Source organism: Hyperolius riggenbachi, chromosome 8 (assembly GCF_040937935.1).
Source record: "Hyperolius riggenbachi isolate aHypRig1 chromosome 8, aHypRig1.pri, whole genome shotgun sequence".
In the NCBI taxonomy this organism is placed as follows: Eukaryota; Metazoa; Chordata; class Amphibia; order Anura; family Hyperoliidae; genus Hyperolius; species Hyperolius riggenbachi.
The window spans coordinates 275,269,882-275,293,471 of NC_090653.1; the positions used below are offsets into that span (position 1 = coordinate 275,269,882).

Here is a 23,590-nt window from a genome sequence, read left to right on the forward strand (position 1 = left end):
TGAACCCTCGCCCCAGTCTGCATTCAAGAGCACTCTGGAGCAGGTTTTCATCCATAATGTCTCTGCACATTGCTGCAGTCATCCTTCACTTTATCCTGACCACTTTATCCTGACTAGTATCCCAGTTCCTGCCACTGAAAAACATCCCCACAGCATGATGCTGCCACCACCATGCTTTACTGTAGGAATGGTATTGGCCTGGTGATAAGCAGTGCCTGGTTTCCTCCAAATGTGACACCTGGCATTCACACCTAAGATTTGAATCTTTGTCTCTTCAGGTCAGAGAATTTTGTTTATCATGGTCTGAGAGTCCTTCGGGTGCTTTTTGGCAAACTCTAGGTGGGCTGCCATGTGCCTTTTACCAAGGAGTGGCTTCTGTCTAGCCTAGCCACTCTACCATACTTTACACCACATGGCCTGTGATCTCGAGCTGGCATCCTCCTGCCACAGCTATCGATGCCCTGTCGGGTGAGCAGGTATACTGCCGACTGGATCGCTGTAATACACATACTCATGGGATTAACTTTCATTTAAGCTGCAGCAGCCATGGATAGAACCAAGCACCAGGAGGAACTGCTCCCATGGGGTGGGGCGAGACCAAATGTATCTGTTGGAACTACAGTATGTGTCCATGCAATTGAGTAGTAACTGTGATATATTTTTAAGCCCTTGGGCTCATGTATATCACCTACATCCTATGATTGTGAACGTGTGAGTGTGCGTGCGTGTGTAGATATGTCAGTCATAATTGGTTTGTCAAGCACTTAAGCCATATAGTTGCAGCCAGCGGCATGGCAATTTATTCTGCCCTAGTCACTTGGTTTGAGGGCTCTTTCACAGTGCGACGTTAAAGTCACACGTCACAACATCATAACGCACAGTAACTGACAGCAATGAAAAATCAATGGGCTGTTCACAGTGCAGACATTGCGTTGGTGTCTAACGCTGCACGTTAAATGAAAGTGCTGCATGCTATGAGTTAGTTATACATGTTTTAGCTGCGTTAGACTGCACATGCAAAGTAATTTATTTTTTATTTTAATTTTTTTTACGCATGCACTTTTGTTCTATCACTGTACGACGAAAACTGCACACCAAACGCAGGGCTAAATAATGTCCAAGTTATAGTCTTTCAATGCTTTGCGTTAGGGGCACGTTATGTGACCTTAAAGGATACCCGAACTGAAATGTGACATAATGAGATAAGCATGTGTATGTACAGTGCCTAGCACACAAATAACTATGCGGTGTTCCTTTTTTTCTTTCTCTGCCTGAAAGCGTTAAATATCAGGTATGAAAGTGGCTGACTCAGTCCTAACTCAGACAGGAAGTGACTACAGCGTGACCCTCACTGATAAGAAATTCCCCTTTTTTACCCCTTTCTTGCTCTCGGAAGCCATTTTCTGCTAGGAAAGTGTTTTATAGTTGGAATCTGCAACAACCATCTCTGCAGCAATCCACCAATCAGGCCTGAGTGGCCAGACGGAAGACATTACTTAGAAATTACACTCCTTAAAGGGAACCAGAGACGGAGGCTTGTTGAAAAATGAAAAAAGGATGTTATACATACCTGGGGCTTCCTCCAGCCCCATAAGCCTGGATCGCTCCCACGTCGCCGTCCTCCGCTGCCTCCATCACTGGTACCAGGTCCCGTCACTTCCGCCGGACGCGACCAGTTGTACACATGCACAGGGACTTCCTCCGGCTTTGTACGTATGCGCTTGCGGAAGGACCGCACTACGCTTGCGTCGACTGGCTGAAATCACGGGACCCGGTACCGGCGGACAGAGTATCATCTCATCTCTGGGTCTTCAAGGCGTAGCAGGAAGGGAGATGCTGTGAACAACATGTGGAAAGACTGCTTATATGCGCATTTTACTCAGAGGTTTGTCAGTGTACACTTTTTTTTATATATGATGATTATTAAACATTTTTACGCTATGGAGTTTTTTTTTTGTTTTTTTTTTAAGGAACCAGGAAGTGGACAGGCTGCCTATGCCCACCGCAGAAGTACTGTATATACTCGCATATAAGCCTAATTTTTCAGCACAAAAAATGTGCTGAAAAGTTACCTCCTCGGCTTATATGTGAGTCAGTGGAGCAGAATGGATGGTGGAGCAGGTTTTGTTACTTGCAGAGGAGCATAAGGATCGTGCACTAGTAATCCTGCTCTTGCAAGCTGGCTCTCTGCTGTGTCTGTGCCCCCCCATCCCCTGCAACATAGTGTGCAGAGTGCGCTGCTCAAGACTACCTGTGTCCCCTGGCTTGTGGAGCAAAGCATGCAAGCAACATGTAAGTGGTGCAATGATCAGGGATTCTTCCTGTGTGACATTCACTGTGTCTCTTATCTATGACCCCATCTAGTGGCGTCTTCAGACACAACTATCATCTTTGTAGCACATCTAGCTATGGGGACGGGTGCTGACTTGCACTGGGGTCATATTTGACTACTGTGGAGTGGGCTATACTGGGGAGGGGGCTTATACGCGAGTAGATCACTTTCTCCTGGTTACTGAGGGAAAAGTGGGTACCTCGACTTATATGTGGGTCGGCTTATACGCGAGTATATACGGTATACAAGCCATGTCAGTTGATCTGTGAAGGGTCAGCAATACTCTTTGGAGAAAAAAAGGCCAGGATCCATACAGGAAGTGAATACTATACACATGCGATTTATGCAGTCTGTTATTTGTCAGCCATCGCTTCTGGTGAGCGTAGTCTTATATCTACTTGGTGGTGGAGAGTGCGCACTGACACGAACACTGAATTGTGAAGTGTATGTTATTGCATACTCACTTTTTTACGCTATGGAGAATTTTTTTTTTTTTTTTTTTTTTTAATGCAAACAACCTGGGAGGATTAAAGAGGCCGGGATCCATACAAAGAAAATTACACACATGCCATTTATGCTGTGACAGGTCAGCCATCGCCTTTGGTGAGAGTAATTTTATACTTACCTAGCGGTAGAGTGTGCACACCAACACGAACTGTATGATAATTTTGTTGGATTATTAAAGGACTCCACTATTGTGTACCATATTTTGCGATTTTGATGTATACCGATACCAGTTCGGCAGTTTTATATATTGAGGACTGGTTGTGACCTACCCTGTTTGATCAACATTTCAGTGGACTCGTTTTTGTTCTTATTAAGTATTTTTATTCTGTTGAGCGCTTTGTACCCTCTCTTGTATAAAAACGTCTTTTCATTATGGGGTGAGAGAGGGTGAGAGAGAGAGAGAGAGAGAGAGAGAGAGAGAGAGAGAGAGAGGGTGAGAGAGAGGGTGAGAGAGAGGGAGAGGGAGAGAGAGAGAGAGAGAGAGAGAGAGAGAGAGAGAGAGAGAGAGAGAGAGAGAGAGAGAGAGAGAGAGAGAGAGAGAGAGAGAGAGAGAGAGAGAGAGAGAGAGAGAGAGAGAGAGAGAGAGAGAGAGAGAGAGAGAGAGAGAGAGAGAGAGAGAGAGAGAGAGAACACACACTTAAAGAGAACCCGAGGTGGCATTGTATTACGTTAGTGGGGTACAGAGGCTGGTTGGGCACACTAACACCAGCCTCTGTTGCCCCATCGTGTGTCTCAAAGACCCCCCTGCTCGTCGCTATACCCCCCGCAGTGCTGGCGACACGCAGCGTGTCGCCAGCACAATGTTTACTCTAGCGCTGTCAGCGCCGCTCCCCCGCCTCGCCGCTACCCGCCCTCGTCCCTTCCCTCCAATCAGCGGGAGGGAAGGGACGAGGGTGGGTAGCGGCGATGCGGAGGAGCGGTGCTGACAGACAGCGCTAGAGTAAACATTGTGCTGGCGACACGCTGCGTGTCGCCAGCACTGCGGGGGTATAGCGGCGAGCAGGGGGGTCTTTGAGACACACGATGGGGCAACAGAGGCTGGTGTTAGTGTGACCAACCAGCCTCTGTGCCCCACTAACGTAATACAATGCCACCTCGGGTTCTCTTTAATGTAGCCTGGAACTAAACCAATCAAAATGCTTGTTGATTTGAATTGGCCCAAATACAAGCCTCATTATGTCTTCATGCAAGCCGCAATTAGCATTTCACTGAAAAGTCCTACAGCCAAGCAGTGTCTGTACAGCAACTCTGCCTAGAGTGTTCCTCAAAAAAATTGTGGGGAACAGGTATTGGAACTATTCACAAAAGACCAATGAATTCACTTTGGCTGATCACTGCACAAAATTAATGTACATACCAGTAGAATCATTGGATCCCTTACCTTCATTAGTAATTGGTCCACTGTGGTTAGGAGTAACTGTAGGCAATCCATTTGTTTCTTTAGAGGATGTCACCGTAGGTGTAGGTGAGGTTGTGGGAAGCGATGGTTCTAAAATGTAAGAGGGGCAGAATAAAAAATAAATAAAAAATAAAGCCAAATTATACTCTTAGTTACACCATAGTTTAGAGTCTAGACCAGTGGTTCTCAACCTTTTCAGCACATGTACCCCTTTGTTGGTCATCATTAAACAAATGTACTCCCTACCGAATAAGGCAGCGCACAAAGTGTGTTGCAGTGAAAAAGTGTGTGTGGACATGACATGATGTGGGTGGAGCCAAATACTAGCGAAATACAGGTAGTCCCTGGTTAACAAATGATAGGCAGGGACTGTGTCCAAACTGAAAGAGTCTGAAGCGAGAATAAATCTCGCTTCAGACCTCAGATAGCAGGGGCACGTGTGCCCCTGCTAAACCGCTGCTATCCCGCAGCTTAACGGGGGTCCCTGATCCCCCAAATCCCCTTCGTAATGCGGGGGAGCGCTTCCTGGTTGGGGCAGGGCTAACCGCCGCAGCCCTGCCCCACGCGCGTCTGTCAGCGCGTATCTCCGCCTCTCCCCCGCCCCTCTCAGTCTTCCTTCACTGAGAGGGGCGGGGGAGAGGCGGAGATCCGCCGCTGATAGACGCGACTGGAGGCAGGGCTGCAGCAGTTAGCCCTGCTTCCAGGAGCGACCAAGTCTCGCAGTGGGGGGTTTGGGGGTCAAGGAACCCCCGTTTAGCGGCGCTATTGCGGCGGTTTTGCAGGGGCACACGTGCCCCTGCTAACTATGAGCTCTGAAGCGAGATTTATTCTCGCTTCAGAGTCTCTTTAATTTAAAAAAAGTTGCATATTTGTAGCAATTTTGGTAAAATCTGGTATCAGAGGACTGCTGACAGCGTATATCTGCAGAGGCATCAAGTCTGTTCCTATTTTTAACTTTTGTGTCACAGTATTTTGCAAACCCACATTCGCACATTTATGTCGTCACAAAGAGGTAGAAGTTTATGAATAGCTGCATCTCCAAAACTTTCTGATAAACTAGCCCAGAATGCTGACAGGGGGACAGTGTGAAATGTATCCTGGATTGCAGTGCTACAAGAGATATCAATAAACTTCCTCTTCTGCTTTTGCTGAGAGATTAGATGTATTTTGACCTTTGGAAAAAGGGTTAGCTATCCACCTGTAGTTTTCAATGTCCATCATTGGAGGAAGATATTTCTGGAAAGAAACAGTCAGCAGTGTAATATGATCAATAATTGCTGCCTGTATGTCCGAGTTGATGGGTATTGTCTTTTTCCCATTAAGAATTTGTTCATAGTCTCAAAGGTCTCAAAATTTACCTTCTTCGGCTCTCCTTTTCCAAGCAACCATTTTTTCTTTTAAAGAGGATCTGTAACATCAAAAAAATCCCCTGGGGGGTACTCACCTCGGGTGGGGGAAGCCTCCGGATCCTAATGAGGCTTCCCTCAGGGGTCTTGCTGCAGCCCTCCGTACAAGATGACGTCATTATTTACCTTCCCGACTCCTGCGCAGGCGCTCTGACGGCTGTCGGCTCCGAACTACACGGAAATACCCGATCGCCGTCGGGTCTGCTCTACTGCGCAGGCGCAAGTTTCCGGCGCCTGCGCAGTAGAGCGGACCCGACTGAGATCGGGTATTTCCGTGTAGTTCGGAGCCGAGAGCAGCCACAGCGCCCCTGCTGGAGCCAGCAAAGGTAAAATAATGAACTGACAGTCGGCCCTGTCGCCGGCTGTTCGGAGGGCTGCAGCGAGACCCCCGTGGGACAGAGGATGGCGTGGGAAGCCTCATTAGGATCCGGAGGCTTCCCCCACCCGAGGTGAGTACCCCCCAGGGGATCTTTTTGACGTTACAGAGTCTCTTGAAGGCAGATGTTTTATCATGGGCAGTGAAAAGTGTGGTAATTTTACCCTGTAGTGCCAGATTTAGTGTGTTCAGTTTCCCAAATATATCGGATAGGTATGCAATGCCCTGCAAACTGGTGTCATTTGACATAAAATCAATACATTTCTGCAGTTTGTCTCGTGTGCTTTGACTACTTGTTTTAGTTCTTTCTTCATGCAAAAACATCACGATTTCACTGCGTAATTCAAAGACTCGTACCAACACTTTTCCAGGACTAAGCCAACAAACCTCTGTATAAAATAGCAAGCAATCATAATCACTGCCCATTTCATTGCAAAGTTGCTTGAACAGTCTTGTGTTCAAGGCACTAGATTTCACATAATTGACAATTTGAACCATTGAATGAAAAATGTATTTTAGTTCTATAGGTATGTTTTTCACAGCCAAGCTTTCCCTGTGAATTAGACACTGGTTACCAGTACAAGAAGGGTAGGCAACTGTCTTAATTCTTGTAACTACTCCAGAAATTGGACCGTGCATTGTCTTGGCACCATCAGCACAAATGTCAATGCACTTTTTCCAGTCCAAGCCGTAAGTAGATAAAAAAACTGTCAACTTTTTCAAAGACATCAGCCCCAGTAGTTGTAGTTTTCAGATCATCACAGATCAAAAGGTCTAACATTTCTCCATTGTAAATGTAGCAAACAAACACCAATAGCTCTGCTAAGCCACTGACATCAGTACTAACTGCAAGGCTAAATAAGGGATACTTTAAAGAGACTCCGTAACAAAAATTGCATCCTGTTTTTTATCATCCTACAAGTTCCAAAAGCTATCCTAATGTGTTCTGGCTTACTGCAGCACGTTCTACTATGACAGTCTCTGTAATAAATCAATGTATCTTTCTCCTGTCAGACTTGTCGGCCTGTGTCTGGAAGGCTGCCAAGTTCTTCAGTGTTGTGGTTCTGCTATGAACTCCCCCTTCCAGGCCCCTCTATGCACACTGCCTGTGTGTTATTTAGATAAGAGAGAAGCTGCTCTAATCAGCTGGATAAATAGTCCTCTGAGCTGGCTGGGCTTTCACATACTGAGGAATTACAAACAAGGGCAAAGCTGTTTGCAGGAAGAAAAGAGCAGCCTGAAACTTCAGTGCATGAGAACTGCAGGGGGAAAGAAACACACAAATGATCTCTTGAGATTCAAAAGGAAGGCTGTATACAGCCTGCTTATGTATGGCTGTATTTTCTATGTGTGGACATACTGTACATCAACCTACTTCCTGTTTTGGTGGCCATTTTGTTTGTTTACAAACAAACTTTTTAAAACGGTTTTTAACCACTTTTAATGCGGCGAGGAGCGGCGAAATTGTGACAGAGGGTAATAGGAGATGTCCCCTAACGCACTGGTATGTTTACTTTTGTGCGATTTTAACAATACAGATTCTCTTTAAGCCGGGCAATGAGCCCATTTAAAATGTCATCTGCACAAAATGTGAATCTTCTTTTTATGGTGTCACTAGCTGATGACCCGGCGTTGCCCGGGAATGTATTTGGCTGGTGTCGGCTCCGCCCACTTTTTCTAACCCTAACACACAAACACTCAATGACCAAGTTTGTGAGCTTTGGCATCAATAATTTGTATATTCCCATAGAAATTAAACAAATTAGATTGGCCGTTTGTGACTCCGCTCCACTCCAGCATTTGAACCCAGGCACCCAATGAATAACTGCAGCAGGTTCGAGGCATCTTCTATTAACAGTGGCAGCAATTTAAAATATAGCCCTTGAAAATCAACAGGTGAATTTTGATTGACAATTATAGGCTCCACCCACTTCCCTGAATATTAATCCCAGTCACCCAGTGACCATCTGGGCAAAGTTTGAGAGCGTGTATCAAAAAAGGGCACCTGGAAAAAAAGGGCGCGTGGTATAGCCGAAATTTTAAGTTTTAGGGCTCGTTCCCACTATCGCGAATCTGCATGCGTCCAACGCATGCAGATCCGCACATGTAATGCAAGTGGATGTGCCTGTTTCCACTGTAGCGTTGTTGAGGTGCGTTTTTTTCAGCGTGAAAAAAACGCACAAAAGAGCCAACGATTTCGCCTGCGTCGGGAATCCGTGCGAATCGCCGCTAATGTATTTAATAGTAAAAACGCATGCGTTTGTTACATGCGTTTTTACCCGCGATTTCGCGTGCGATTTCGCACCTTTTTCAATTTTATTTAGCCCTGGCAGTGTCATGGTTAATTTCGCATGGCACCCTGCCATGCGAAATCACATGCGAAATCGCGGGTAAAAACGCATCCGCATGCGTTCTTACAAGCGTCGGAATGCGGCCGAAATCTCGTCGCAACAGTGGGAACGAGCCCTTAATGTAAAACCATATTTTTTCTTTTAAGGGGTTGTAAACGAATTTAGTGCTAAATAGGTTAAATAAACGGAAATGAAATGGCAAAATAACCGTCTATAACAAACGAATTCTGAAAAGAAACGTCAAATACAGTCTATAAGAAAAATGATATTTACACTTGTATTAAGCATAGCAATGCAATGGTAGGTTTTACAGATATTTTACTGTATTTATACCAAACTGTAGGCCCACACAGATCTCTGCCTATCCCTAACCCCTCTTTGTTTAAAATATATATATTTAATAAATTGTATATATTACATATATTGTGCTGTAACTATACCTAACCTTACTCTCACACAGAGCCCTCCCTGCACCTATCCCTAACCCTACACCCCCTGGTGGTGCCTAAACCTAAGACCCCCCTGGTGGTGCCTAACCCTAAGACCCCCCCCCCCCCCGGTTGATGCCTAACCCTAAGACCCCCCCCCGGCTGATGCCTAACCCTAAGACCCCCCCCCCCCCCCCGGTTGATGCCTAACCCTAAGACCCCCCCCCCCGGTTGATGCTAACCCTAAGACCCCCCCCGGTTGGTGCCTAACCCTAAGACCCCCCCCCCCGGTTGGTGCCTAACCCTAAGACCCCCCCCCCCCCCGGTTGGTGCCTAACCCTAAGACCCCCCCCCCCGGGTGGTGCCTAACCCTAAGACCCCCCCTGGTGGTGCCTAACCCTAAGACCCCCCCCTGGTGGTGCCTAACCTAAGAACCCCCCCCCCTGGTGGTGCACTAACCCTAATACCTCCCCCCCCCCTGGTGGTGCCGCCTAACCCTAAGACCCCCCCCCTGGTGGTGCCTAACCCTAAGACCCCCCCTGGTGGTGCCTAACCCTAACCACCCCCTGACTGCGTATATTATACTGTAACTATACCTATTCCTCCCTGTACCCCCAGACCCCCCCTGGTAATGCCTAAACCTAACCATCCCCACCGCACAAACACCCTAAACACATATAAACAATAATATATTTAATCCTTAAAATACTTCTCTACAAATAATTTATATATTTCTAATAGAATAAATAGCTTTAAAATAGCCTTAAAATCACGTATACATTAATATTATAAATAGAGAAAAGTATATATAAATATATACAATACAATAGATAGCCTTACAAGCATTAGAAATCTTAAAATAACAGTAACATTAAAAGCAATATTTTAGTAACTATAATCAACGCATTATAAGTGTAAAAACAAGTTAATACCAAAAGCGATGTATTTCTAATACAATAAGGTTGAAACCGGTATTTACGCATTATACATATGAAAACAAATTTTTAAATGATCAAAGAAGTGTAAACGAAAATTTAGTTGCTTTGTAAGCGAAATTTTTAAACAAAAAAATAAGTAAAAACTGATAAGCGAAATTTAAAAACAAAAAAATAAGTATAACACAAACTCAAAACGAACTTGTAAACGATATTCGTTATAAACCTTACTCTGTAAATGAAAAACTTTTGTTAACACTTTTGTAACCGCTATTTTTTTGGGCTCCCTTTTTTCCTGTCGGGCGCTGAATAGACGATATTTTGGATTGCTGTCCATGGCGGCGCCCTTTTTGTCCACTATCCCTGTGCGCCCTTTTTTACTAGCACCAAGTAAGCGCGAGAGAGAGCGCGAGAGAGAGAGAGAGCGAGAGAGCGCGAGAGAGAGCGCGAGAGAGAGCGCGAGAGAGCGCGAGAGAGAGCGCGAGAGAGAGCGCGAGAGAGCGCGCGAGAGAGCGCGAGAGAGCGCGAGAGAGAGCGCGAGAGAGAGCGCGAGAGAGAGCGCGCGAGAGGAGCGCGCGAGAGAGCGCGCGAGAGAGCGCGCGAGAGAGCGCGCGAGAGAGCGCGCGAGAGAGCGCGCGAGAGAGCGCGCGAGAGAGCGCGCGAGAGAGAGCGCGAGAGAGAGCGCGCGAGAGAGCGCGAGAGAGAGGAGCGAGAGAGAGAGAGAGAGAGAGAGAGAGAGAGAGAGAGAGAGAGAGAGCGCGCGCGAGGAGAGAGAGAAGAGAGAGAGAGGAGAGAGAGAGAGAGAGAGAGAGAGAGAGAGAGAGAGAGAGAGAGAGAGAGAGAGAGAGAGAGAGAGAGAGAGAGGGAGGAAGAAGAGAGAGAGAGAGAGGAAGGAGAGAGAGAGAGCGAGAGAGAGAGCGAGAGAGAGAGAGCGAGAGAGAGAGCGCGAGAGAGAGAGAGCGCGAGAGAGAGAGAGAGCGAGAGAGAGAGAGAGCGCGAGAGAGAGAGAGAGCGCGAGAGAGAGAGAGAGCGCGAGAGAGAGAGAGAGCGCAGAGAGAGAGAGCGCGAGAGAGAGAGAGCGCGAGAGAGAGAGAGCGCGAGAGAGAGAGAGCGCGAGAGAGAGAGAGCGCGAGAGAGAGAGAGCGCGCGAGAGAGAGCGCGAGAGAGAGAGAGCGCGAGAGAGAGAGAGAGCGCGAGAGAGAGCGCGAGAGAGAGAGAGAGCGAGAGAGAGAGAGCGCGAGAGAGAGAGAGCGCGAGAGAGAGAGAGAGCGCGAGAGAGAGAGAGCGCGAGAGAGAGCGCGAGAGAGAGCGCGAGAGAGAGCGCGAGAGAGAGCGCGAGAGAGAGCGCGAGAGAGAGCGCGAGAGAGAGCGCGAGAGAGAGCGCGAGAGAGAGCGCGAGAGAGAGCGCGAGAGAGAGCGCGAGAGAGAGCGCGAGAGAGAGCGCGAGAGAGAGCGCGAAAAAAAAAGAACAGCATAGTTATTAGTGTGCTTGGCACTGTACATTCCCATGTCTATCATCAGGTCACGTCACCTCGGGTATCCTTTAAAGAGAAACCGTAATCAAGAACTGAACTTCATCCCAATAAGTAGCCGATACCCCCTTTCCCACGAGAAATCTTTTCCTTTTCACAAGAAAAATATTTTCTTTTCACAGTCGGATCAACGGATCATCATGGGGCTCTGCATGGCTGATATTGTGGTGCACAGGGCTGTGGAATCGGTACAAAAATCATCAGATTTATGAAACCAGTTTATGAAACCACCGACTCCGACTCCAGGTACCCAAAATTGCTCAGACTCAACAGCCCTGGTGGGGAACCTCCCGCCCCCATCACACTGTATGGGAGCCTTTTTGCATTGCGGGAAATAACAGCTGTTTACAGCTTTTTCCAACTGCCAAAAATTAGTAAGCAGCATCTCCTTCCACTGACATCACCTTCCCGCAGTAAAAAAAAATATGTCACCATGTTATAAATGTCAGAATTTAAATCAGGGAGAGGAAAGATTTTACAATGGGCAAACACTGACTAAATCATTTTTATATAATTATTGTAAAAATGAAGCACTTTTTTTTATTACATGATTTTCACTGGAGTTCTTCTTTAACCTCGAGGACCAGAGTTTTTATACCCCACTAGTGACCAGGTTATTTTTTACAATTCAGCACTTCACCACTTTCACGATGTATTGCTCGGTCGTACAACTTCGCACCCAAATTATTCTTCCCTCCTTTTCTTGCCACTAAGGCCTGGTGCACACCAAAACCCGCTAGCAGATCCGCAAAATGCTAGCAGATTTTGAAACGCTTTTTCTTATTTTTCTGTAGCGTTTCAGCTAGCATTTTGCGGTTTTGTGTAGCGTTTTTGGTGTAGTAGATTTCATATATTGTTACAGTAAAGCTGTTACTGAACAGCTTCTGTAACAAAAACTCCTGCAAAACCGCACTGAACTGCCGTTTTTCAGAGCGGTTTGCATTTTTCCTATACTTTACATTGGAGGCAGAAACGCCTCCGCAATCCAAAAAATGCCTCACCCTGGGAGTATGCGTTTCAGCAAAACGCCTCCCGCTCTGGTGTGACCCACCCCATTGAGATACATTGACCAAGCGTATCCGCAGCCGCAAGCGGCTGCAAAAACGCTAAAAAAAACCCGCTCGGTGTGCACCAGCCCTAATAGAGCATCTTTTGGTGATCTCTGATTGCTATTGCTGCTATTTTATATTTTTTTTAGTTTTTTTTTTTTTTTTGAATTTTTTTTTTTTATTTCCCTCCCTCCTCCCTAAATTGGCCCCCGACTGTGATCCAGTGGCGGGACATACGGCCGTGCCGCCGCACGAGGGCCCCTGAAGTTCCGTTGCTTCAGGGGCCCATTAAGTATTGCTGTTTTTTTATTTTACTTTTTATTTTTTATTTTTTTAACCTGGGGGGCCCCGACTCCTGTCCTCCCCCTCATGCGGTGGGAGAGCGGAAAATACAGGAAGTCTCCGGGGCTCCAGCAGACGCTAGAGGCTCAGCCGTTGGTCTCCGATATGTCTCCAACTCAGTTGGAGACATATCGGAGACCAAGCGGCTGAGCCTCTAGCGTCTGCTGGAGCCCCGGAGACTTCCTGTATTTTCGGCTCTCTGCCGCGTATACCGGGAGGGGGGCCCCCCGAGGTGAGGGAGGGAGGATAGGAGTCGGGCCCCCCACCCAGATAGCTACCCACCTACCCGGCTACCTAACCACCACCCGGCTACCTAACCACCACCCACCCGGCTACATAACCACCCTGCCGGCTACCTACCCACCTGGCTACCTACCCGGCTACCTACACACCCACCCGGCTACCTACACACCCACCCGGCTACCTACCCACCCACCCGGCTACCCACCCGGCTACCTAACCACCCTGCCGGCTACCTACCCGGCTACCTAACCACCCACCCGGCTACCTACCCACCTGGCTACCTACACACCCACCCGGCTACCTACCCACCTGGCTACCTACACACCCACCCGGCTACCTAACCACCCACCTGGCTACCTACCCACCCGGCTACCTAACCACCCACCCGGCTACCTACCCACCCGGCTACCTACCCGCCCACCTACCTACCCGGCTACCTAACCACCCACCCGGCTACCTACCCGGCTACCTAACCACCCACCCAGCTACCTACCCACCCGGCTACCTAACCACCCACCCGGCTACCTACCCGGCTACCTAACTACCCACCCGGCTACATACCCGGCTACCTAACCACCCACCCTGTATTTTCCGCTCTCCTGCCGCGCATACCGGGAGGGGGGCCCCCCAAGGTGAGGGAGGGAGGATAGGAGTCGGGCCCCCCACCCGGATAGCTACCCACCTACCCGGCTACCTAACCACCCACCCGGCTACCTAACCACCACCCACCCGGCTACCAACCCACCCGGCTACCTAACCACCCTGCCGGCTACCTACCCACCCGGCTACCTACCCGGCTACCTACCCGGCTACATAACCACCCTGCCGGCTACCTACCCACCCGGCTACCTACCCGGCTACCTAACCACCCACCCGGCTACCTACCCACCCGGCTACCTAACCACCCACCTGGCTACCCACCCACCCGGCTACCTACCCGGCTACCTAACACCCACCCAACCGGCTACCTACCCACCCACCCAGCTACCCACCCACCCGGCTACCTACCCGGCTACCTACCAGGCTACCTAACCACCCTGCCGGCTACCTACCCACCCGGCTAACTACCCGGCTACCTAACCACCCACCCGGCTACCTACCCACCCGGCTACCTACACACCCACTCGGCTACCTAACCACTCACCTGGCTACCTACCCACCCGGCTACCTACCCAGCTACCTAACCACCCACCCGACTACCTACCCACCCGGCTACCTAACCACCCACCCGGCTACCTACCCACCCGGCTACCTACCCAGCTACCTAACCACCCACCCGGCTACCTACCCACCCGGCTACCTACCCGGCTACCTAACCACCCTCCCGGCTACCTACCCACCCGGCTACCTAACCACCCTCCCGGCTACCTACCCACCCGGCTACCTAACCACCCACCCGGCTACCTACCCACCCACCAGACTACCTACCTACCCACCCGGCTACCCACCACCCACCAGGCTACCTACCTAAAGACCCACCAGGCTACCTACCTACCCACCCACCCGGCTACCTACCCACCCACCAGGCTACCTACCCACCCACCAGGCTACCTACGTAACCACCCACCCGGCTACCTACCCGGCTACCTAACCACCCACCCGGCTACCTACCCACCCGGCTACCTACACACCCACTCGGCTACCTAACCACTCACCTGGCTACCTACCCACCCGGCTACCTACCCAGCTACCTAACCACCCACCCGACTACCTACCCACCCGGCTACCTACCCGGCTACCTAACCACCCACCCGGCTACCTACCCAGCTACCTAACCACCCACCCGGCTACCTACCCACCCGGCTACCTACCCGGCTACCTAACCACCCTCCCGGCTACCTACCCACCCGGCTACCTAACCACCCTCCCGGCTACCTACCCACCCGGCTACCTAACCACCCACCCGGCTACCTACCCACCACCAGACTACCTACCTACCCACCCGGCTACCCACCAACCCACCAGGCTACCTACCTAAAGACCCACCAGGCTACCTACCTACCCACCCACCAGGCTACCTACCCACCCACTCGGCTACCTACGTAACCACCCACCCGGCTACCTACCTACCTACCGGGCTAGTTACCAATCCACCAGGCTACCTAACCACCTGGCTACCTACCCACTCACCTACCCACCAGGCTACCTACCCCCCCGGCTACCCAGCCACCCACCAGGCTACCTACCCACCCGGTTAAGGGCTACCTACCTACCCACCCACCAGGTTGCCTACCTACCCACCAGGCTACCTACCTACCCACTCACCCACCAGGCTACCTATCCACCCAACCACCCATGGGAGCTGCGCGCCGGATGGAGGCTGGGACAGGAGGTCTGCTGCTGCAGGTGAGTAAATGGTTTTTTTTTATTATTTATATTAGCAGGTGTATGTTCTGGGCAGGTCTGCCACATGATTGCGTGTATGTTCTGGGCAGGTCTGCCACATGATTGCATGTATGTTCTGGGCAAATTTGCTACATGATTGCATGTGTTTTCTGGGCAAATCTGCCGACATTATTGCACATATTTTCTGGGCATATCTGCCGACATGATTGCACGTATTTTCTGGGCATATCTGCCGACATGGTTGCACGTATTTTCTGGGCATATCTGCCGACATGGTTGCACGTATTTTCTGGGCATATCTGCCGACAGGATTGCACGTATTTTCTGGGCATATCTGCCGACATGATTGCACGTATTTTCTGGGCATATCTGCCGACATGATTGCACGTATTTTCTGGGCATATCTGCCGACATGATTGAATATATTTTCTGGGCAAATCTGCCGACATGATTGAATGTATTTTCCTGAGAAAACCTGCACAATTATGTGAATTTTCTGGGGAAAGGGTCACTAAAACTTGGGCCCACTGTCTTTGTGTTGCACTTTTCAAGGGAACCCATGGTGAGAATAATATTGAGGCTGCCATATTTCTCTCCTTTTAAGCAATACCAGTTGCCTGGCTGCCGTGCTGGTCCTCTGCCTCTTATTCTTTCAACCATAGACCCTGAACAAGCATGCAGCAGGTCAGGGGTTTCTGACAATATTGTCAGAACTGAGAAGATTAAGCTGCATGCTTGTTGCTGGTGTAATTCAGTTTATTACTGCAGCCAAATAGATCAGCAGGGCCGCCAGGCAACTAGTATTGTTTAAAAGGAAATAAATATTGCAGCCTCCATATCACTCTCACCCCGGGATCACTTTAAATTACAGTTAGCTCCGCCCTTATCCAGTCATTGCCACGCCCAGGTTCTATCCACACCCATATTTTGCCGTATAGCCACACCCATTTTTTGCCACGGCGCGCGAAGGGGGCCCACAATTACTATTTTGCACAGGGGCCCACTGCTGGCTGTGTCCGCCACTGCTGTGATCCATACACTACCCTCTCATAGGCATCAGCCTATGAGAGGGATTAGATTGTGAGACACTCCTGGGGACAGTTAAAGAGACTGATGCCTCATAAAATTCTGCTTTTTATTGCAAAAATCTCTTTAACATGATTTCCCTAACTAAAACGCTGCAACCCCGCGGCTGAACTTTAACTAAATCATCCCCCCTAACTCCCCTCGCAAAATCCACGACTTTCTTGGTCGTGAATTTTGCTGGCCCGGGAGGCAGAGCTTTCAGTTGCAGCTCTGCCTCCATGCGCATCTATCAGCACGCATCTCCACCTCTCCCCCACCCCTCTCAGTGAAGGAAGACTGAGAGGGGTGGGCAGAGGCGGAGATACGCACTGATAGACTCGTGTAGAGGCAGAGCTGCAGCTGAAAGCTCTGCCTCTCACGGAAGCGCTCCCCGCAGTGTGCCCCGGGGAGTCTGGGGGATTTAGTTAGAGTTCAGCCGCGGGGATGCAGCATTTTAGTTAGGGCAATAATATTAAAGAGATTTTTGCAATAAAAAGCTCAACTTTCTGAGACTTCAGAGTCTCTTTAAGTGACAGGGCTGTTCCCCTGTATAGCGATGCGCTTGATTGCCTTGATTATACCGCGCTAATCGCTGTAAAGTCATCTGCGCAAACCGGTAGCACTAAGCACTACCATTTTTGCCTCTGACAAGTGTGAATGGGCCCTTAGAGTCCGCAGACCGCAGGGTAGGCTTTGGGCAGTTATCAAGCCTGTCAAGTCACTGTCAGCTCAGCTCCTTTGCATAAATGCACAGAACCCAGCAGGCCAGCACAAAACAGCTTTGCACAGAATGCAGATCACCATGCATGCACAGAATGCAGCTCAGACCACCACGCTGCGTGCCTCATTCAACTTTCCTCTGTGCAAAGGAGGCGGGGCGGAGCCGTGATAATTCCTTCTTGACTGACAGGTTGGTGGGCGGATTCTCCCGCCCGCCCAGCTGATACGCTAGATGGAGGGAGAGAGAAAGAGCGAGAGCCTGCGGGCGGAGTCTGCCACCCGCCCAGCCAATTAAGCGTTAGGCGAGCGAGAGAGAGAAAAAGCGAGAGCTGAAGTCAGCTGGCCAATGACGTAGGTGGAGGCAGCACTAGGAAGGAAGGAGGAAGTGAGCCGCCGAGTGAGACCCCCCCCCCAGAACCACCGCCGCTACTTGTACACGGAGCGGCAAGCGGTAGTGACTGTTACTGCTGCACAGCGGAAGGGCACAGAATAATAACGCCAAAAACCGCCACTTTGACGATCACGGAATAGCCGTTTCCGTGATCGCGATTTCGATCTAAAACCGGTAAATCGTTCAGGCCTATATGTGGGTACCCCCTTTCCCTTAGTCTTCCATATAATATGTGCGATTCTTTCTCAAGATCTCTATTGTCAGAGCAGTTCCTCCTGAGACAGAGGAACTGCCCATAGGGGATATTTCTCACCAGGTGAGCGGGATGATGGCTGGTGGCATGGAGGAGGGTTTTGCCAGCAGTTGGTTTCCTATAAATAAAACTAGTGAGCCATGCCTGACCGCAACCCTAAGGTCTAGGAATGGGATTTCCTTATCACTGTGAGTGTACGTTATGGTACACAGACGGTACTATAAAATCGTTTGGTTTTCCCATTTTTTTTTTTCGACCAAAACAATCGAATTAAAGTTGAAAAGTATCCTTTTGTTTGATCCAAAAAAGACAAACAATTATCCTGTTTTTTTCTATAGAAATCCGATCAGACATGCTGAAAAAAATCTTTATTGTCGATCTAATGGAATAATCAAACTAAATGATCTAATCGAAAAAAATGAAAAAAATTGTACCATGTATGCCCTTTAGTCTAATATTTTTGCTGTTCGTGTTGAGGAGGGCCACAAATGCTTGTAGCTCCTCTTCACTGCCCCTCCAGACCACCAGCACATCATCAATGTGATCAAAAAACGGTCCCATAGGGGCGGAAAGACTCCAAGACTCCTATCTCGTCTCTCCCAGTATCCCAGATGGAGACGAGTATGTTGGCGTACATGCCGCCCCCACTGAAGTGTCGGTCACCTGATGATAAAAACTTTCCACCAAACAGGAAGTAATTTTCACTAAGGAGGAGCTTTGACAGACTGCAAACAAAGGCATTGTGTTCCCCAGGGGTGGGGTAAGTCTCCTTGAGGAAAAAGGTTTCTTGCTTCAATCCCAACCTTGTGGGGAATCGACGTATAGAAGCACAACCCAGTTATGATTTTTGTTGTAATCACAGGCTCTTAATTTATTGCTGCTAATTTTCCCTATATGCAAGTAGCACACTGTTCAAATCTTTTGGAGAAATTAGCCGACTTATTTTCCTCTGCCTGGTTATAAGCCTACTGTTGCAGCTAATAGTTATATAATGCTTAAAGGGAACCTAAACTGGGAAGGATATGGATCTTTCCTTTTAAAATAATACCAGCTGCCTGACTCCTGCTGATCCTGTGTCTCTAATGCTTTTAGCCGCAGCCCCTGAACAAGCATGCATATCAGGTGCTCTGACTGAAGTCAGACTGGATTAGCTGCATGCTTGTTTCAGGTGTGTGATCCAGCCACTACTGCAGCCAAAGAGATTAGTAGGTCTGCCAGGCAACTGGTATTGTTTAAAAGGAAACATCCATATCCCTTTCAGTTAAGGTTCTCTTTAGGAAGGACAAGTTAGAGTATAACTTACATTTAGGTTTCTGTTCTTTGCTTTATACCATGTTCCATAATGTCTTTTGTTATCTAAAGGAATACTCATATGTTGGTCACACCATATTTGCTTTTTGTGGTTAGACAGCTTAACATAAGTTGTAACTTTTTTAGTTGCATTATGCCAGCGGAGTAAGCTTGCCTCGCTACAATTTTAAATGTATGATTTTTAGGTACACTCCCGCTCTATCAACGGCTTTTTAAATTACCCAGCCCTCGATAATCGCACTATGTCCAACTCCGCAGTGGATTTATGGCCCAGGCTAAACTATAGCCTATTCACCTAAATACCAGCGAGCTTGCTCCTACTCTGGCCTGAGGAAAACTACTTGCTATAACACAGGTATGTCAAACCGGTCCTACGAGGGCCGAGATCCTCACATTTTTCACACAGCTCAAATGAATTGATGGGTCTGAATCAGGAAAGGCGTGGTCCATCAGGTAGAACACATTCCTCTCTTTCTCAGTCCATCCTAAACACAGACATGGATCCGGCCCTCCAGGCCTGGAATTCGACACATGTGCTATAACATATTACGCTGGGTGAATGACTTATCCCCATTTTCTCCAATATATACATATATGATGTAATAATTACGTTTGCACTTTATAGAAATAGTATCCTACATTAAGTGCTTCACACTCATATGGTGCATCTACCTTTACTGGCTCTCTTTAGTATACCTCTGCAGGAATCCTGTCTGTATATAACTATAAGCTTACCGCTATCTCACCTCAATTAAAGGGACACTTAAGTCAAACAAAAAAAATGAGTTTTACTCACCTGGGGCTTCCAATAGCCCGCTGCAGCTGTCCGGTGCCCTCGCCATCTCCCGCCGATCCTCCTGGCCCCGCCGGCAGCCACTTCCTGTTTCGGTGACAGGTGCGGAAAGGCTGGGGACGCGAGTGATTCTTCGCGTTCCTTGCCACAATAGCGCCATCTATGCTGCTATAGCATATATCATATACCATATAGCAGCATAGAGGGTGCTAATGTGTCTGGGAATGCGAAGAATCACTTGCGTCCCCAGCCTGTCAGCTCCTGTCACCGAAACAGGAAGTGGCTGCTGGCGGGGCCAGGAGGATCGGAGGGAGACAGTGAGGGCACCGGACAGCTGCAGGGGGCTATTGGAAGCCCCAGGTGAGTAAAACTCTTTTTGTTTGACTTAAGTGTCCCTTTAAGCTTGCCTGGTAGGCATTACATTTACAATGCCCACCTTCAGAGGTGTTTTGGAATACTTACTTTATCTCTCGCCATAATTTTCCCCCTTCACTACTGCGTAGCGTTGTGGCGATGTCTGCACATAAGCAGTATATTATTAACTCTCCCTTCTCATGTTCCCCACCGTGCACCCAATGGGTACCATGTTAGTGATGCCCCATGGGAGCGCCCTGATGCGTTTTCACATCTCTGCTTACAGACAGAGGACTTCTGAACCTCGGACTGTCCTTATTTCTTTCTTCTTCTCTCCGGTCTTTCCTCTGTTATCTATCCAATTCCTTTCCCTTAGCCCAGGCATGGGCAAACTTGGCCCTCCAGCTGTTAAGGAACTACTTAGGTAAATGCATTGTGGGACTTGTAGTTCCTTAAAAGCTGGAGGGCCACGTTTGCCCATGCCTGCCTTAGCCAGTCTGTGCTTATATTTGGTAGCTTGAGGTCGCGTAACTGGTCGCCCTATGCAAATCTGCCATATCTGCTATTCCCTTTGCCACCCAATCAAAAAACTTGGCTTTGAACATTGTCTCCTTAAACGTACAGTGCTTTAAAGAGACTCTGAAGCGAGAATAAATCTCGCTTCAGAGCTCATAGTTAACAGGGGCATGTGTGCCCCTGCTAAAACGCCGCAATAGCACGGCTAAACGGGGGGTCCCTTCACACCCAAACCCACCCCCGCAAACCTTGGTCGTCTTCTTGGTCGCAGATTTTCTCTTCCTGGAGGCAGGGCTAACTGCTGCAGCCCTGCCTCCAGTCGCGTCTATCAGCGACGCATCGCCGCCTCTCCCCCGCCCCTCTCAGTGAAGGAAGACTGGGGGAGAGGCGGAGATACGCACTGACAGACGCAAGGTGGGGCAGGGCTGCGGCGGTTAGCCCTGCCTCAATGCGGAAGCGCTCCCCGGCTGTACGGAGGGGATTTGGGGGTGAAGGGACCGACGTTAAGCCGCGGGATAGCGGCGTTTTAGCAGGGGCACGCATGCCCCTGCTATCTATGAGGTCTGAAGCGAGATTTATTCTCGCTTCAGACTCTCTTTAACTCCCCTACTAAATGATCTAAGGCTTTTTCATTCTTCCATGCTAAGTTATGATTTGTCTCCAAGAGACTCACTTCCAGGCATCATATACCCCTAAGTATTTAAATCATACTTTCCCACAATTTTACTCAGCTAATGCTTCAACCAAGCAAAGGGGCATAATCATAGCTTTTAGACGTTCGGTAAATTTTGTATGCCACAAAGATTAAAGACTCTAGAGGCATATATCTTATCTTACTTGGTACAATCCAAGATCAGGAAGTTACTATCGCTTCTTATGCCCCTAACTCCAACCAAATTCACTTCTTGGAATTACTGTCCACACGCAATTGCTACTGTAATCGTGATCGGTGACTTCAATTTGTGCCTTCGCCCATATCTTGATAAAGAATCCCGCACAGCCCCCTCGCTCTAATACTGATATTCGCGCTGCTAAACAATTCGAAAGCCTTCTTCAGTCGGCCTCATTAGCTGACTGCTGGAGAGAACTTCATCCGAACAAAAAGTTTACCTTTTTCTCCCACCCACACAACACCCAATCCCGAATTGACCATTGCTTCCTTGGCTTAACCGCACTTCCTAATATGATTGCTGCCAAGATCATTCCAGTCCCTTGGTCTGACCACAACGCAGTCTTCATTACTCTGTCCTCGATCATTTTGAAACCACCAGAATTTAGATGGTCACTTAAGCATTGTTGTCCGACCCCGCGACCCTAGCCACTCTTGAAAAACACTTAAATGAGTACTTTCTTCTTTCTACTTTCTCATCACTGGTGTCGGCGAGGTGTCTGATTACACAGTATGGGAAGCGAACAAGGCAGTTCTCCGCAGACATATTATCGGCAAAGCATCCAAAAAGAAAAAGATCAAGAGCCAAGAGCAATCCGAACTGGCAATCCGAACTGCAACAGTCGTACTTGGAAGCAGTTGATCGGTTCAATAATGACCCGAGCCTTAAAAATAAACAAGCTTTATTCAGATCGGAAGAAGCCTTAAATCTCTTCCCCACTGCAGAAAAGCAACTTAGATGGACTAAGTATAGGTTCTATTCTAGCTGCAATAAACCAACATCTATGTTTGCCCGTACATCTAGGTTTGCTCCATACTGGCAACAACTCATTCACTTGCAACCCATCTAAAATTGTTGATATCTTTTAAAAAGGCCTGGAAAAAAGTTTATCATCAATCGTCCAAAACTAATAACGTGTTAGACGTGTTAGACAACATATTAAAATCTCTTCCTATACCAACTATCTCAGCTATCTTCCGGCAAAAATTAGACCTTCCTATCTCCCTGCACTATTAAATAACTAACAAGAAACCCGGCCTTGATGGCTTCCCTGGCCTATATTACAAACAATTTGTTAGTATTCTCTCACCCCCCTTAGTGCCTTCAACAGTATCTTGACAGGTTGCCACCGGTGCTGATTCCTTGCTTGCGGGCAAAAGCATGATTCCTAAGCCTGGCACGGACCCCACTATTTTTTCAAACTACCGACCTATCTCTCTATTAAATATAGATATAAAGATTTTAGCCAAAATAATACCAACCAGACTCAACGAAGGTATTGACGCGCTAGTCTGACTTGACCAGGTCGGCTTTATGCCTCGCCGGCATCAGACGAATACTGCATTTGCTTAATTCGGCAACTCGAACTAGTGCTCCCATGATGCTACTGTCGTTAGACATACAAAAAGCGTTTGGCTTGGTATCATGGGAGTATCTTTTTGCTTTGTTGAATAAATGGGGTTTTGGTCTTATTGTCTTGGCTCAAAGCCTTATACCACTCTCCTAGAGCCTTTGTGCAATATAGTGGCTATAGGTCTCCTATGCTCTCTATCCAAAGGGGAACTGGGCAGGGGTGCCCCCTCTCCCCTTTGCCATTTGCCCTTATAATGAAACCTTTAGCAATAATGATTAATCGGCACGGGGGAATTGAGGGGGTTGCACTGGCTGGTCGACAATATAAGCTCTGTTTATACGCAGACGGTGTCATCTTAATGATCACTAATCCGCATCTATCCCTTTCCAACCTAGCAGACACTTTACTAATCTTTGAAGATATTTCTGGCCTCAAAATCAACAGCACTAAATCTAAAGCCCTCAATATTTCCCTCCCCGTTGAAGTTGTGAAGTTACAGTCAACCTTTGAGTTCAAATGGGAACCTTAGAAACGGAAGTATTTGGGTATTTACCTAACTAGCTCATATAAAAGATATGTTTAGGACTAATTATCCTGCTCTCCTTCAAGATATCACCCAATTTCTAGAAAGCTGGAAACGCTAAGCAATCTCATGGATAGGTTGTATTGTCGCTATTAAAAGGTCTATTCTCCCCAA

General features: G+C 48.3%; 1 protein-coding gene across 2 annotated transcripts in view; it reads right to left on the minus strand.

Moving 5' to 3' along the window:
• Positions 1-23,590, minus strand: part of LOC137528572 (uncharacterized) — a 77,854-nt gene that overhangs the window by 28,805 nt on the left and 25,459 nt on the right. For both annotated transcript variants that reach the window (XM_068249914.1, XM_068249913.1), the window contains exon 4: positions 4,221-4,328. In XM_068249914.1, coding sequence (XP_068106015.1) covers positions 4,221-4,328 — 108 coding nt within the window. The remainder of the gene's footprint in view (positions 1-4,220; positions 4,329-23,590) is intronic.